At 39.0% G+C, this 16,795-nt stretch overlaps 1 protein-coding gene across 4 annotated transcripts in view; it reads left to right on the top strand.

Moving 5' to 3' along the window:
* Positions 1–16,795, top strand: part of SMG1 (SMG1 nonsense mediated mRNA decay associated PI3K related kinase) — a 104,756-nt gene that overhangs the window by 54,182 nt on the left and 33,779 nt on the right. For all 4 annotated transcript variants that reach the window (XM_088017388.1, XM_088017387.1, XM_028091694.2 and 1 more), the window contains 13 exons: positions 188–342; positions 2,894–3,036; positions 3,177–3,378; positions 6,606–6,715; positions 7,402–7,549; positions 7,922–8,081; positions 9,110–9,230; positions 12,805–13,053; positions 13,349–13,633; positions 14,725–14,869; positions 15,002–15,140; positions 16,096–16,326; positions 16,429–16,606. In XM_088017388.1, the coding sequence (XP_087873514.1) occupies positions 188–342; positions 2,894–3,036; positions 3,177–3,378; positions 6,606–6,715; positions 7,402–7,549; positions 7,922–8,081; positions 9,110–9,230; positions 12,805–13,053; positions 13,349–13,633; positions 14,725–14,869; positions 15,002–15,140; positions 16,096–16,326; positions 16,429–16,606 (2,266 nt within the window). The remainder of the gene's footprint in view (positions 1–187; positions 343–2,893; positions 3,037–3,176; positions 3,379–6,605; positions 6,716–7,401; positions 7,550–7,921; positions 8,082–9,109; positions 9,231–12,804; positions 13,054–13,348; positions 13,634–14,724; positions 14,870–15,001; positions 15,141–16,095; positions 16,327–16,428; positions 16,607–16,795) is intronic.

Here is a 16,795-nt window from a genome sequence, read left to right as displayed (position 1 = left end):
TTTGTAGATACATTATGCGTAAATTTTCAAGAATTCTAATAATACAATACCATTGTTGTAAAAATAACTGTTAAATACATTGGCCTTTAAATGGGCTTAGATTGTGATCAGTAGTTGTAAATTTAGTAGATACTTAAATTTTAGTGGTATTGAGATCTATGATTAATTTTTCTGAATGAACTCTCAGGGGAATGAATTGGAAGTAACCATCATGATGGTGGTAGAAGCGCTGTGTGAGCTTCATTGTCCTGAAGCTATACAGGGACTTGCTGTCTGGTCATCTTCCATTGTTGGAAAGAATCTTCTCTGGATTAATTCAGTGGCCCAGCAGGCTGAAGGGAGGTAAGTTGGAAGGAAGGAAATAGGTGATAGGATGTCTTTACATTTATTTTATTTTATTTTATATATTTTTTTTAAAGATTTTATTTGTTTATTTGAGAGAGAGAGAATGAGAGAGAGAGAGCATGAGAGGGAAGAGGGTCAGAGGGAGAAGCAGACTCCCCGCCGAGCAGGGAGCCCGATGCGGGACTCGATCCCGGGACTCCAGGATCATGACCCGAGCCGAAGGCAGTCGTCCAACCAACTGAGCCACCCAGGCGCCCCAGTCTTTACATTTAAATCCTCTATTCCTGGGGCGCCTGGGTGCCTCAGTCATTAAGCATCTGCCTTCAGCTCTCCCTCTCCCAATCCCCCTGCTTATGTTCCCTCTCTTGCTGTGTCTCTCTCTGTCAAATAAATAAAAATCTTAAAAAAAAAAAATCCTCTGTATTCCTGGCTAACATTGTAGTTAAATGTTAAAACAGCTTTGTTCAGTTTCAGCAATTGAAACTTGCTGTAAGTCATTTTACTAGCAGTCATCTTTAGTCTGTTCTTTAAGTAGAGCAAAACTTAGATGCCTTTCTTATTTATGGATTAGTAAGCAATCTTCCTTAAAGTAAGATCTGCCCATTGTTTTGTAAATTAATTTCTTTCTCTCTCCTTCCTTCTCTCTTTCTCTCTCTCCTTCTCTTTCTTCCCCTATTTCTTTCCATGTTTCTGTCTCTCTTTCTTGATAGGGAGCAGGGAAAAGGGACAGAGGGAGAGGGAGAGGAATTTCAAGGGCGCTCCGTGCCTGGCACAGAGCCTGATGTGGGGATTGATCTCTCATGATCCTGAGATCATGACTTCAGCCTAAATCAGGAGTCAGATGCTTAACCAACTGAGCTACCCAGGCGCCCCATACTTGTTCTATATATTTTTGAACTTGATCTGTAATTGATAACCTTTCATTTCAGAGTCTGGTACAAACTAGAGTACTTGCTCATTAGCCCTGTGTACTCAGCATTTAAACTTCATGATTTCGCTAGGTAAATGAACATGAACCATTATAGTCTGTGTATATTTTTGTCAGTTTTACCAAATCTTGAAAATGTAGGAAATAAAGAACTGCTCATAATTCCATCTGCCAGTGAAAACTGTTTTGGTGTACATGCCATTTTAGTTCTTTTTTTCTTTCATATACAGTCTTTTCCCAGAAATCACTGTTTTTGCTGGTTACCTCATTTTGCTTTTGCCACTCAGCAATATTTTAAAAAATATTTTTCTATGTTAAATATTCTACAGTGTTAATTTTATTGAAAGGTAAGGTTATTTTTGATGTTTTTTACTAATCTTAATGTACCATGGCACTTAATTTTTTAAACTGTAGCTTATAGTTGTGTTTATTTTCTTTGAATTCATTCCTTCAAGTTGATTTATTAGAAGAAAGGCTATAAACCATAAGGGTTATGGTACATTCTTTTGCTAAGTTACTGTACAGAAAACCGTTTTCCAGTTTAATCCTTAACAAAAGAATAATAATAACCCCTTCCCCTCACCTTTGTTGAGTACTGAGGGTCACTGAAAAACAGCCCTGCCATCATCATCAGTGAAGATAGTTTTAATTTACATTTGTTTATTAATGATTAATAGTAGGACTTTCCCCATATGTTCTGTTGATCATTTGTGATTTTTTAAAATGTAAATTATGTCTTCATGGGCTCTCATTTTTTCCTGTATTGATCTGTGAGATTTTATTATACAGTAAGATTGTTGATGCTAATTCTTGATTTGTAATTTGTTTTTAATATTTATGGTGTTTTTGGTACTTAAAAGTTTCAAATTATGTCATTAGTATCTGTTACTTTGAGTTCTTTTTAAAAATTCTTCTTTTTAGCCTTTGTGTACATTGAAATCAGATACTTATCAGTATTTTCTGTTATATATATTTTTTAAAGTAAAGGATACCTTTGTGGTTTTTCCCTAAGATTTTATTTATTTATTTGAGAGAAAGAGAGAACAAGTGGTGGGAAGGGGCAGAGGGAGAGAGAGAGAAGCAGACTCCCTGCTGAGCAGGGAGCCTGCTGTGGGGCTTGATCCTGGGACCCTGAGATGATGACCCGAGCCCAAGGCACGTAACCACTTAACTGACAACCACCCAGGCGCCCCTTCTGTTACTGTATTATGCCTTTTTTTTTCTTTTAAGATTCTATTTATTTATTTGAGAGAGTTGTGCACAGTAGGGAAGGACAGAGGGAGAGGGTGAAAGTCTGAGGAGACTCCACACTGAGTGAGACGCCTGGTGTGGGGCTTGAGATCATGGCCTGAGCCGAAACCAGGAGTCCAGACGCCCAACCAACTGTGCCACGCAGGCGCCCCTCCCCTTTTTTTTTTATTTTTGAATTTATTTTCATTTGTTGGAGGAAAAACATAATTTTGTTCACTTCAACCCCACACAAAATAATTAACTCATTGTCTCCACTCGGTTTATTTATTTCCTCGCTCAATTTGTTGAGTGATTAATTTTTTTTTTTTTTTTTTGGAAGTGAAGTCTGTGGGTAATTAAAAATAAAGACTGTTTGAATTTGCATTAAAGGTTTGAAAAGGCCTCTGTAGAGTACCAGGAGCACTTGTGCGCCATGACAGGTATTGATTGCTGCATCTCCAGCTTTGAGAAATCTGTTCTCACGTTGGCCAACGCTGGGCGTAACAGTGCCAGCCCCAAACATTCTCTGAACGGTGAGCATCTGGAATTTAAATAAAAAGCTGTAGTCAGATAGTTTGTACTGATGATCTTACTGTGTATTTTTAGATTTCTGTGCTCTTTAAAATATTTATAACTGCCCTGGATCTCTGTTGTATGAAATACATTCACTCAGGTGAATCCAGAAAAACTGTGTTGTCCAAGCCAACTGACTCTTCCCCTGAGGTTATAAATTATTTGGGAAATAAAGCGTGTGAGTGCTACATTTCCATTGCTGATTGGGCTGCCGTACAGGAGTGGCAGAATGCTATCCACGACTTGAAGAAGAGTACCGGCAGCACTTCTCTCAACCTGAAAGCTGATTTCAACTACATAAAGTAAGGACTTTTTTTCATTTAAATAAATTTTCAGTAGCTTTAAAGTCTTCCTCTACGGCAGAAAAATATTAAAATCGGTCATATCTACTATTGCAAGATATTTGAAGTTCTAATAATATTGCTGTTTGAAAATGACTACAGTGAGAAACCAACATTAGAGGTGAGGAAGGTATTCATGCAGTGGGAAAACAGTCTTGTCACTGTTGAAACAGTCATTCGATACTGATTCTTAGAGCTTACAAAATAAACATAAAGAGAAATTTGTTACTGCTTTAGAAAGGGTCACATTTGATGACTGTTTCTAAAGTAGGTTTGAATTGATTGAAAATATTCTAAGGAGTGCAGAGTTTATGAATATTTGTAAATTAAATTCCCTTTCTTGTCTTTTTTCTTGTTCCTCTGTGTATTAATCCCTTAATTTTATTTTTTTAAAATTTTTTATTATGTTAATCACCATATATTACATCATTAGTTTTTGATGTAGTGTTCCATGATTCATTGTTTGTTCATTAATCCCTTAATTTTAAATGTATGTACTGGGGGCACCTGGCTGTCTCAGTCGGTGGAGCATGCGACTCTCAATCTTGGGGTCATGAGTTCGAGTCCCACATTGGGTGTTGAGATTACTTAAATAAATAAATATTTAAATTGAAAAACCCCACAAAGTATATGTAGTGAATTAATCCTTTAATTCAAAATCTGCATACCCGTAAGTGGCTTGGACACGGGTCATTAGCTTTCCTTCCCATTGAGAAGCCCAGCTTCTAAAAAGTAAATGTTAATGGGTAATTTCTCCATTGACCATGTACTATATGCCAGTCAGTGGGGTGCAACATTTCATGAAACACGAATTCTGACCCTTGAGGAGCTCCTTTCTAGAGGAGACACAGACACACAGACAAGGTTGGGAATGCCATCAGCATGACATTTGAGCAAAGACTTGAGGAAACAGATCTGATGGAAGAATGATGTGCTTTGAATGTTCTGGAAATACCCTGGAGGCCACTCTTGATGAAGCAGAGTGAATAATAAGAGATAAGGGTAGAGAGTAGGACTGTGAGGAGGACTTCGAGTCCTAATAAGAAGAGAAAATCTTAGGTGAGATTTGAACAGGAGAGGCATGTCCTGATCTGACTTAGTGGTTCACTCTGCTGTGTTGTGAAGAGACTGTAGGTGGATTGATGGCAAGGGTGGCGGCATGTAGACCACTAATCTGTGGGTCAAAGGTAGAGGGAGAAACAGACACTATTAATTGAAGTAGGAGCACACAGAACAATGAGGTGTGTTTAAGGTGCAAATGAAACATGCAGAGGAGATTGTTTAATAAGCAATTAAGAATTGGATTTGGAGCAAAGGAGAAAAGTCTAAGATAGAGAATGATTTGGGGATCATTTGCATGTAGGTGACAGTAAAAAACCTTCTTTTAAACTCTATACTCCAGAGCCTTTGTAATCTACCCAGTTACAGATAAAGCTCTGGGGATGGGTGAGTGAAAAGTAAAGAGGGCCAAGGACAGAATCGTTACGAGCATCTTTTTTAAAGGAGGGGAGGTGAAGCCATTGATAAAAAACACAAAGACACTGAGGAAGGAAGAGTTCCGAGATGTAGGAGAACCAACTGGGGTAGTCTGCCTTGTTAGGAGCTCCAGAGACTGCACGCAAGAAGAGCTTTGGAGAGAGAGAGAGAGGAGAAGCAGCCAGGCTGAATACTATTGAGTAGTGAAGAAACTTGGAAATCAAAAGTTCTCTAAAGATTACTTGGGTAGTGAGTTTTTCATGAAGTCAAGGAGAGGAAGCTGTGGCTGGAGGAGAATGTTGTGTATTGAAGTATTGGAGAGATTAAGTGTTCTTTTAAGCTCAGGGGAAGGAGTGACTAGAAAGCAGAGGTTGAAGAAACAGGATAAAGAACATTGATTGAAGGATTAACTGGAAAAAAGGACCCACCTTTTTTGCACCCAAGGAAAGTAGTTGGATATGGACAGAGTTTTGGGAGCGGGTAGATGGTGGATTAAGAGTAGAGGAAATGAAAGCCTGTGGGGCTGTGTGTGTGTGTGCGTGTGTGTGTTGAGGAGTCTGTCATTAGCTGAGAGTGTGAGGGCATTGTAGAGCCTAGTGGGGAAGCAGGGAACCTACCTCTGGAGAGGAGTCAGACCCTGTAGCGGCAGGAATGATAAGGGTGTTGTTACCAAACCTCGACAGTTCATCAGTTGCGGCTCACATGAGAAGCGTGTGGTTGCCTTGGCCCAGGCTTGGAGCTTTTAAGGGGGAGGCAGATGCAGTCATTGATGTTACATTTCTAGTGCTGGATTCAGGCTGCGTTGTAAGGGGGGGGGAACAAGAAAAGAAGAGTAGATTAATGGAGAAGAGATTAAGAAACGGAGTCGTTGTCTTGGTTGGAAAGCAGCTATAGTAGGAATGAGAACAGTGTTCTGAAAGTAGCAGCCAGTAGGTAGGGAGCTAGAAGGCCTCTCGTCCTAGCATTAGAGGCATGAGGAGATGGAAAGGAAGAATTCTTTTAAAGGAGAGAAACAGCGGGGTGCCTGGGTGGCTCAGTTGTTAAGCATTTGCCTTTGCTCAGGTCATGATCCCAGGGTCCTGGGATCGAGCCCTATGTTGGGCTCCCTGCTTAGCAGGAAGCCTGCTTCTCCCTCTCCTACTCCCCCTGCTTGCGTTCCCTCTCTCACTCTCTGTCAAATAAATAAAATCTTAAAAAAAAAAAAAGCTTCTGTGAAACACGTTGAACAAGGGAGAGAGGGAGGGAGGCCAGTAGTGAAAGGTGGGATGAGATGGAAGGCTGAGATAATAGAATAGGAGCCCTCCAGGGGCCTGGGCTTTAGGTGGGGAATGGGGCCATGTAGCGAATTTAGAGGTAGTTTGGGGAGAATCACATGTTGGCAATGCCCTGCAAGATCTGTCAGTTTGTTGGATGGTCTCCCAAAGATAACAGGCTACAAAAAGAGTAAGGAAACATGGAGGGGTGAGTATGCTAAACTGTGAATGACTACGATAGCTGTAGCTTTCTGGTTTGCCACTCCGATTTTAGTGCTAATTAAATTGGTAGTCACATCTTGAAAATAGAAATAAAAAATGATGGCCCACATAGAAGGAACCTCATCAAGAGAATGCTGTGTAACTGTGCTGTGTTTTTCCAGAATTTGTTCTACTTTTTTTGAATGATCCCACAGGCTGGATAAGTGTAATACAAGCTAACTGGTATTTTAATTACAGATCACTAAGCAGTTTTGAATCTGGAGAATTTGTTGAATGTACTGAGCAATTAGAATTGTTACCAGGAGAAAATATCAGTCTACTTGCTGGAGGATCAAAAGAGAAAATAGGTATTTGAAATAATAATCTTAGAATTAAGTATTTTATAGACAAGTTGCTCAAGATGTTTGGCTTAGTATTTTACTGGAAAATCTGGAAGTTTTTGTACATTTATTTTGGAGCAGAATCATACGTGAAGGAACATCTTTAGGTCTGTTTTACTTATATTTGATTTGGCAAATAAAAATAGTTTGAGTAAAATTAAACTAAAAAAAGACTATCGTAAGACTTTGAGATTTATCTAGCCACGTTTGAAAAAGTTTAAGTAGTCTTTAAGCTAAATATTTTTCTTGACCTTTTACTGTGGTTCATTAACTTTCTTACCACAACTGGAACATTGTGTAAAATATTAACACTAAAGTTAGTATGGTGAGTGGTTTGTGTGTTACCAGTAAGTTGCTAGATTCAGTAAGGTTTGCAGAGTAGGGCTAGATTTGCCCCTTTAAATGTAGTAGGTTGATTTACAGATTTTTGGAACTTTGGAAATCAGCTGTTTTGAGGCAGATCTGAGATATAATTTGAATGTGGACTATATTTTTTATATAGCTATCAGAAATGCTTAGTCATAGTGTTCAGCTGGCTGAATTTAAATATGAAAGAATGTTCTCATTGGTGATAACTTTTCAGTATTGTCAAAATACCACTCTTAACACATTAAAAGCAAATTAACTTCATGGAATTTATTTAACTTCTGTAGATATGAAAAAACTTCTTCCTAATATGTTAAGTCCTGATCCAAGGGAACTTCAGAAATCCATTGAAGTTCAGTTGTTGAGAAGTTCTGTTTGTCTGGCAACTGCTTTAAACCATATGGAACAAGATCAGAAGTGGCAGTCCATAACTGAGTAAGTTTAATCCTAAAGAGGTTGGTGTGCACTATGTATACCGTATGGTAAATGTATGTGCTTTGGGGAGGAGTCGATTACGTGATCACTACAATGTTAGTCATGACAGCTTCATTTTTGTTGTAGAAGTCGTATGATACAAGAATGCCACTTGGCAACATATATAGAGGTTGAAACTAACTAAATTGTAGAAATCCCCAGAAGCATGTCTTGACTTGCTTATGTAATTTTACTAAAGGGCAGGCAGCTCCTCTTCCTTCCTCCTCTTTGGATGCCACTGTAGTAGCATCTTACCAAACCACCTTATCCCTTCAGTGATTACACAGGTTGGAAAATCTCATTTATTAATTGACAGTGAATATTGTGTTTCAGAAATGTGGTAAAGTACTTGAAGCAAACCTCCCGCATAGCTATTGGACCACTGAGACTTTCTACTTTAACAGTTTCACAGTCTCTGCCAGTTCTAAGTACCTTACAGCTGTATTGCTCTTCTGCTTTGGAGAACACAGTTTCTAGCAGACTTTCAACAGAGGTGTGTATATATGTGTCCTTATCAGGATGTTCTTCTGAACATTAATAGGCATTCGTGTGGGAAAATTTTTTTTTTTTTTTAAGATTTATTAATGTGAGAGAGACCATGGAGAAGGGGCAGAGGGAGAGAATGTCAAGCAGACTCCCCGCTGAGCCTGGAGCCCAGCTTAGGGCTCAATCCCACACCTTTGAGATCATGACCTGAGCCAAAACCAAGAGTCAGATACCCAACTGACTGAGCCACCCAGGCGCCCCAAGATTTTTTTGAATTTTTAAAGTAGCATTTGTTGGACAAGCTAGTAAACCCAGAAATCTAAAATGTCATTTTCAGGCACATTTTCATTTGAGAAGTGTGTGAGGCAGATGGAGGAACCTAAGATATATCATTTCAAGGATGGCTAATTACTTAATTTTTTCCTTTTTTTTTTTTTTTTTGGAAGAAGAGTTGTGTATATAAATATGTTTTCCATTGATAGGTGTTATAAATTGTAGATTTGATTAAAACAAAGACTCTCTTGGGCACCTGGCTGGCTCAGTTGGTAGAGTATGCAGCTCCTGATCTCAGGGTTGTGAGTTCAAGCCCCACATTGGGCGAACAGCTTACTTTAAAAAAAAAAAAAAAAGTTAATAATAATAATGGTGACACCTCATCCTCTTCCAGATAGGGTAAAGTTTAAACCAAAGATGGGCCCTTCCCAAGGGAATTATAGTCTTTGAGAATCTGCTTATAAAGCCAATAGTTTTATGTTTCTCTGTAATTCAACTTCTTTATAGTAAATATGCTGTGTTTATTTTTTATAAAATGTGCTTTATTCAGTATATTGATAAATTGGAATTTTTTTTCCCCCCCAAAATAAAGATTTTGCTCTTACAATGTCTTTCCTCTTGTGATCAGAAGATAGTGAAGAAAGTGGAGAGTTTAATTAGATGAGCCTGGAGTAGTTGGCTTATGGGGGTTACAGCTTACCTCAACCTACGAACATATAAGGAGGCTGTTTATATTAAGTGGTTTTGGTTTTTCTCTGGCAGGATTGTCTTATTCCACTCTTCAGTGAAGCTCTGCGTTCATGTAAACAGCATGATGTGAGGCCATGGATGCAGGCATTAAGATACACCATGTACCAGAGTCAATTGTTGGAGAAAATAAAAGGTAATTAGGTTGGTTTTTTAATAGCTTTGATTGAGATACAGTTTTTTAATAGCTTTGATTGAGATATAACTTACACATTTTAAGTGTACAATTCCATGAGTTTTGACACATCTTCACCAGTGTAACCACCAATATAATCAGGATACAAAACATTGATCTTACCCCATAAAGTTTCCTTATGCCTCTTCCCAGTCACCTCTCCCATCTGTCCTGTCCTGGACAACCGCTGATTTGTCTTCTATCACTGTAGATTAGACATGTCTTTTTTTTTTTTTTTTAAGATTTTATTTATTTATTTGACAGAGAGAGACATAGCGAGAGAGGGAACACAAGCAGGGGGAGTGGGAGAGGGAGAAGCAGGCTTCCCGCGGAGCAGGGAGCCCGATGCGGGGCTCGATCCCAGGACCCTGGGATCATGACCTGAGCCGAAGGCAGACGCTTAACGACTGAGCCACCCAGGTGCCCGAGATTAGAAATGTCTTTACTAAAGTTTTATATAAATGGCGTCCTACAGCTCTCTTGTGTTTGGCTTCTCTCATTCAGCATTTTATTTTTAAGGTTCCCCTATGTTTTGTGCAGTAGTACTGTGATCCTTCCTGTTGTTGAGTACTGCCCATTCTATGGGTATACCATAATTTATCTCTGGGTCTTTTGGTAGATATTGGAGTTGTTTATTTTAAAATTTGGATTGTTATGTATAAAACTGCTATGAAATTCACGTACAGGTCTCTGGGTGGACATATATTTGTGTTTCTCTTGAGTAAATGCCTATGAGTCAAATTGTTGGGTCATATAGTTTAATGTTAAAAATAGTTTGACATTTTTTAAAAAGTTTTGTACATTTCTTCTGGCATCTTCATCCTTGGTAGTGCTGGTCTTTAATTTTAGTCACTGGCACCAGTGTATAATAGTACCTCATTGTTTTATTTGCATTTTCCTGGTGATTAATGAGATTGAGCATCTTTTCATTTGCATAGTGGCCATTGTATATCTTACTTTGTTAAGTGTTCAAATCCTGCCCATTTTTAATCAAGTCATAGACTTGTTTATTTGTTCTGGATACAAATTCTTTGTCAGATACAATGTACTGCGAATGTTAAGTTTTAAACACTCCAAATGAATAGAGAAGTAGTACTTGTATATATAGGGGCACCTGGGTGGCTCAGTCGTTAAGCGTCTGCCTTCAGCTCGAGTCATGATCCCAGGGTCCTGGGATCGAGCCCTGCATCAGGCTCTTTGCTCTTCGGGAAGCCTGCTTCTCCCTCTCCCACTCCCCCTGCTTGTGTTCCCTCTCTCGCTGTGTCTCTCTGTCAAATAAATAAATAAAATCTTAAAAAAAAAATACTTGTATATATATTAGTAGGTCTCTCTCTTTTTTTTTAAGTAGGTGTCATTTTTAAACTTTTTTAAATTTTTTATTTTTTTTTAGTAGGTCTCATTTTTAAGAAAGAAATGTCTATCATGTTAAAGGGATGCTAGCAATTTATTGATTAAAAATTGAAAAGTTGCCAGAATTCTGTAGAAGCTTAGTTGAAAATGTAGCTAAGGTTACTGAATACATTTGTGTATTAAATTTCAAGTAAGGTTTTGGTGGGGTATGGACTTGGATTGCAGACTGATTGCTGGGAACTGTGACTCACATGGACCTTCCTTGCCATATACACTTGGGTTGGATCCTTAGCCCAACATTTGCAAGTGGAAGGACCTTAGGGCAAGCCTATTAAACTTCTGAGTCACTTTCCTCTTCAGTTATGGGTATTTACTTGCTCAGGAGATTCTTATAAGGATTACAGGAATTAGCACAGAGCATGGCATATACTAGGACTACAAATATCCTCTTTCTCATCCTTCCCTTATTGAACAAGTTTTAAAATTGGGAATAAAAAGTCAGTAACCCAGCGGTTATAGTTGGAGACAGAACTCCACTCCTCCTCACTTTTTTTCCTTCTTCAGGAGGTGCTTATGAAGTGTTTACTTTGTGCCACGTATTGTGCTCCAAGTTGGGATGTAACGGTGAACAGGACAAGCCTGTTTTCTGCATTCCAGGGACCACAGTGATTCTAGTCAGTAGGGAAATCGTCAGACAAGGATCAGCAGTATGGTGTGCTGAGTGGAAGTGCTTGTACATGGTGCTAAGGAACATGCAACAAGGGCACAGATTGAATCCTAGGGATCAGTTAGAACAGGATTTGGGGAGGAAGTAACATTTAAGCTGATACATAAGGGAGGTAGGGATGAGATGGAAGGCAGTAGAGAGGTTGGAAAAAAATATGTGAAGGCCAGCGGCATTAATGAAAGATTCTTAGGTGACAGTTTGCGTAAGGGAGAGTGGGAAGAGAGGAAGCTGAAGGAGATTGAGATTGGAATGAAATGCAAGATATCAGCGCCTTTCAAGGCAAATTCAGGAGTTGGGGTTTTGTCAGGGGCGGTGGGAAGTCATCAAAGGGAAGTTTAAAGTTCATATTTACCATTGTGTAAGATATTTCATTTGCAGGTTGGAGAATGGACTAGAAGAGGATAAGACTGGGGGCAGAGGGACCAGGTAGGCTGCCACTACCAGTTAGGTAGTGGCAGAAGGGATAGAAAAAAATGGATACGATATATGGGCTGCAAGTAGAGTCTTAGGATGACTGGCAGGCACCTGCTCAGGTAGCCAGGTTGATCATATGCCTTTCCTTGAGAAAGGAGTAACAGGAGAAGGAAGTAGAAGGTTTGGAGGGTGGTAGAAAATGGATTCCACTTGACACAGGTTAAAAGTGCCCTTTAGGGTGCCTGGGTGGCTCAGTTGGTTAAGCGACTGCCTTCGGCTCAGGTCATGATCCTGGAGTCCTGGGATCGAGTCCCACATCTGGCTCCCTGCTCGGCAGGGAGTCTGCTTCTCCCTCTGACCCTCTTCCCAATCTTGTGCTCTCTATCTCTCATTCTCTCTCTCTCAAATAAATAAATAAAATCTTTAAAAAAATAAAAAAAATAAAGTGCCCTTTAAATACCTGAGTATAGGTGACTGGTAAGCAGGTGGGACTCAGATCTGGCTAGAGATAAAGAGTGAAGAGTCATCAGCATTTATATGGTAATTGAAGCTACAGGAGCAGATGATACTGTCCAGGGAGAATATGCAGAGTAAGAAGAGTAGAGAGCCTAGCACCGACCCTGAGGAACACCAGTTTTAATGGATAGGTAGTAGATGAGAAGGAGACTGAGGATTCTTCAGAAAGGTAGGAGTGAACCAGGAGAGAATGGCATGAGAGATGGTCTGGCCTTACTCTCTTTCCCCACCCTTTGGCCTAGGCCCTTTACTAAAAAGATCTAGAAACTGAAAAGCTAATTTCTTGTAGTGAATGATTTTTACTTTGCTTCATCGTTTGCTTATTTATATTTTAACAAACATGTACTGTTTATTGTATGCCAAGCACTGTGCTAGCTGCTAGGAATTTAAAGATAATGAAAAATGAGTTACCTTTATTTAGGGAGTTGATAGGGAAGGGAAAATGGCTGGGGAAGAATTTTTGGCCGTGTGTCTGTGCAGTCTGGGCTAGACTAATCAAGGACTAATGAAACGTTTTCTTTTCTCTAGAACAAACAGTTCCAATTAGAAGCCATCTCATGGAATTAGGTCTAACAGCAGCAAAATTTGCTAGAAAACGAGGGAATGTTTCACTTGCAACAAGACTTCTGGCACAGTGTAGTGAGGTTCAGCTGGGAAAGACTACTACTGCACAGGATTTAGTCCAGCATTTTAAAAAACTATCAACTCAAGGTCAAGTGGATGAAAAATGGGGGCCTGAACTTGACATTGAAAAAACCAAATTGCTATATACAGCAGGTTAGTAAAATGAACTGTGGTTAATGTCTGACTAAAATGAAAATCATGTGTATGAAAATGTGTATGCTGTAAGGCAATATTAGAAAAGCTGATTTTTGTTTCAACTGTGGCAGAATATTTGTACCTTGAATAATAAATTACCTGTAATTGACTTACCTTTGTAATTTGGTGCTTTTAGAACGGTATGATCTAGAGATCATTGATTACCACCGATTTTACATTGTTACTTCACCCTGAAATACTGTTAATCATTTGCATATAAGGCTTCTAAGGACTGGTTTTTGGTTTTCTATAGGCCAGTCAACACATGCAATGGAAATGTTAAGTTCTTGTGCCATATCTTTCTGCAAGTCTGCCAAAGCTGAATATGCAGTTGCCAAGTCAATTCTGACACTGGCTAAATGGATCCAGGCAGAATGGAAAGAAATTTCAGGGCAGCTGAAACAGGTTTATAGAGCTCAGCAACAGCAGAACTTCACAGGTCTTTCTACTCTGTCTAAAAACATACTTGCTTTAATAGAACTGCCATCTGTTAATACAATGGAAGAAGAGTATCCTCGGATTGAGAGCGAATCTACAGGTAGGCTTTCTTTATTTTACTAGCTTTAAAATACCAATTTTAGAAGTTATTTCTCCACTGTTTTAAAATTTACAATGTTAAGCTGGCTGTAACTTGCCGCAAAAATTGTTTGCATGGAAATTTAGTATACTATACCGTTTGGAAGTAATTAAAACACATTTCTTTAGTATTTAATGCCACTGTGGAAGTCACCTAACTCTGCTGACTTCTGGCCTTCCCAGGCCACAGTGCTTTTATGGACTTGGATGTTTTGCCGGCAAGAAGGTCCTGCTCCAGATACCTAAATCCCACCTCACGCTGGAAGGAGCAAGAAAGATACACGGTAGTTGCCTGTGGTCTCCTTGGCTCCTAGAGCACAGAAGCTCTAGAAGATGAAAGTTTCACATTCTGACAGTAGTGCTAGTAATAGAAAGGTACTTGACAAATAGGGTAGTTCATTCAGTGTTGGGAGTGTCTGTTCTGTCCAGGTTTTACAGAGTGGGAGATAGTTAACCTCTTTGCTGATGAGAATATACTTTCATTTTTGTTGTAATGAAGCCTAGGATTTTAATTACTTAGGTTGGTCTTATAAAATAATTATAATCTATGTAATTTACAGTCTTGATATTCATAAGGGATGTGTCCTGTGATTATTATAAATCTTGGCAGATGGCATTATAGCGGGTGTGAATAAAGATATTTACCTCATGAATTTTTTGACTGAATGAGATTGTATACTGATCACCTATATATTATTTTTTGCCAGAACGTTCAAGCTTAGCCTAATCACGAGGAAAGAGCCAGTCATATCTAGAATTTAAGACATTGTACAACACGTGTGACACCTGTGTTGTCATGAGAGATATTTATGCAGTTTACAGGGTGATAATTTAAACTGACTTGTGAAGCTGAGTGATTTCAGTATATTAGCCTTTTAGAAAAGCATAGTAAAAATGTGTTTTTTTGATCAAATTTTACTGTAATATTCTGGAAATTAGTGATAGCTTACGGAAAATAAATCCCGGAAAATGCCATTTGAAATTTATGAAGGTAACATTGCTGAGTCCTTTCTTTCTTTCTTTCTTTCTTTTTTTTTTTGTCCATTATGGCAGTGCATATTGGAGTTGGAGAACCTGACTTCATTTTGGGACAGTTGTATCACCTGTCTTCAGTACAGGCGCCTGAAGTAGCCAAATCTTGGGCAGCATTGGCTAGTTGGGCTTATAGGTGGGGCAGAAAGGTGGTTGATAATGCCAGGTATGTATGTTGAAATGCGTAATTTATTTACTGCATTACAGGATAGAGATTTGAAATGTCTGCTGACATGTTTTGGTAGCTTGACATGACAAGTTTTGGTAGCTGGAACCAGTGACTTGTTTATTTTTATAGTCAGGGAGAAGGTGTTCGTCTGCTGCCTAGAGAAAAATCTGAAGTTCAGAATCTGCTTCCAGACACTATAACTGAAGAAGAAAAAGAGAGAATATATGGTATTCTTGGACAGGCTGTGTGTCGCCCAGCTGGGATTCAGGCAAGGGAAACATCATACGGTCTTTGGGGAGAAATGGTGTCAAGATCACTGTTTTAATTCATTGATTTTGAAGAGGCTGATCACATATACTTGATTAAATGTTGAATGGGGTTTAGGCAGTTACTGTTACAAATGAAAACTTTTGAGTTTTAAGATGAAAGTGTGTTATGATACTTCTCTAAGGAGAATGTAATACCTTGAGAAATCATTTCCTTAAGGTCCTGTTACAATAGGTGAAGTTTGTTTTATGTGAATTAAATTTCTCTTTTAATCGATGATCAGAAATTAGGTTCTTGACACTAGCTTGGGACCTTTCAAAGTACACCAGTGCCTGAATACCACCCCAGATACTCTGAGTGGGAAGTGGGTGTATGTATTTAAGCTTACTCGGTGATTCTAATTCATAGCTGGAGTTGAAAACCAGTAGACTAAATGAGCTGTAGGATTTATTCTCTCTCAGCTCAGAGTCCTATTAATTCTAGAATGTTAGAGCTATTGAGTTTTTAGATAGACTTTAAAAGTGTGGATTTTATTTCATAGGCTAAACTGTACTGACTCATCTTGCTCTAGACCAGCATGTGTCATGTGTGCCAGAGCTGGCATTATGTATGTGCCCATTACTATAAAGAGAGGAAAGTCTGTTGTGAGTGAATTCTGTTTACATTCAAGCCTCAAACTTAAACAGATTACATTTAATGTTCTGCAAGCAGAGTATGTACTGTAACTTAGAAGCATTTAAAGTACCAAAAAAAAAAAGTCTTATATCCTTCATTAGCTGCATCAGTAAGTACATCGTAGAGTGCCTCAATGATACTGCTGTAGCATGTATGAAACTAGATGTGAAGTAATGTTTCGTAGATGAGAAAAATGCTTTCATAGGATAGGAAAATCATGTACCTTCCCCCCCCACTTTTGTGTTAAAAAAAACAGCATTTTATGCCCCAATTTTCTTCAGGATGAAGATATAACGCTTCAGATAACAGAAAGTGAAGATAATGAGGAAGATGACATGGTTGATGTTATCTGGCGTCAGTTAATCTCAGGTTGCCCGTGGCTTTCAGAACTTGATGAAAGTGCGACAGAAGGAGTTATTAAAGTGTGGAGAAAGGTTGTAGATAGGATCTTCAGCCTGTACAAGCTGTCTTGCAGCGCGTATTTTACTTTCCTTAAACTCAATGCTGGTCAGGTAGGTAGCACGGTGTTCGGTTCTAAGAAAATGTACTTGACGTTTTTTTCCTAGCAGATGAAAACAGTGTTCTTATTTCTGCCTTTCACCTTCCCCCCTTAGATTCCTTTAGATGAAGACGACCCTAGGCTACATTTGAGTCACAGAGCAGAGCAGAGTACTGATGATGTGATTGTGATGGCCACACTGCGCTTGCTCAGGCTGCTCGTCAAACACGCCGGCGAGCTGAGGCAGTATCTGGAACATGGCTTGGAAACAACGCCTACTGCCCCATGGAGAGGTAGTGGTCTAAGTGAAATGTTTGAGGAAAAGTTATTTCTGGGTAGGATACATAAGACAATAAACAAGCATCATAGTTTCTTTATGTTTATTATTTTAGTGTGTTACAGAATACGTAAGTTGATAGGACACCATGAACTGCATGTGACATACTCTTCTCTCTCGCCTTTCATAGAACTAGAAGGGTGAC

This window comes from Eumetopias jubatus, unplaced genomic scaffold (assembly GCF_037043125.1).
Source record: "Eumetopias jubatus isolate StellerSeaLion01/CBP00866 unplaced genomic scaffold, mEumJub1_p1.0 scaffold_12, whole genome shotgun sequence".
Classification (NCBI taxonomy): domain Eukaryota; kingdom Metazoa; phylum Chordata; class Mammalia; order Carnivora; family Otariidae; genus Eumetopias; species Eumetopias jubatus.
Note: the sequence above shows the minus strand (reverse complement) of the source record. Positions and strands in the feature narration are given on the sequence as shown.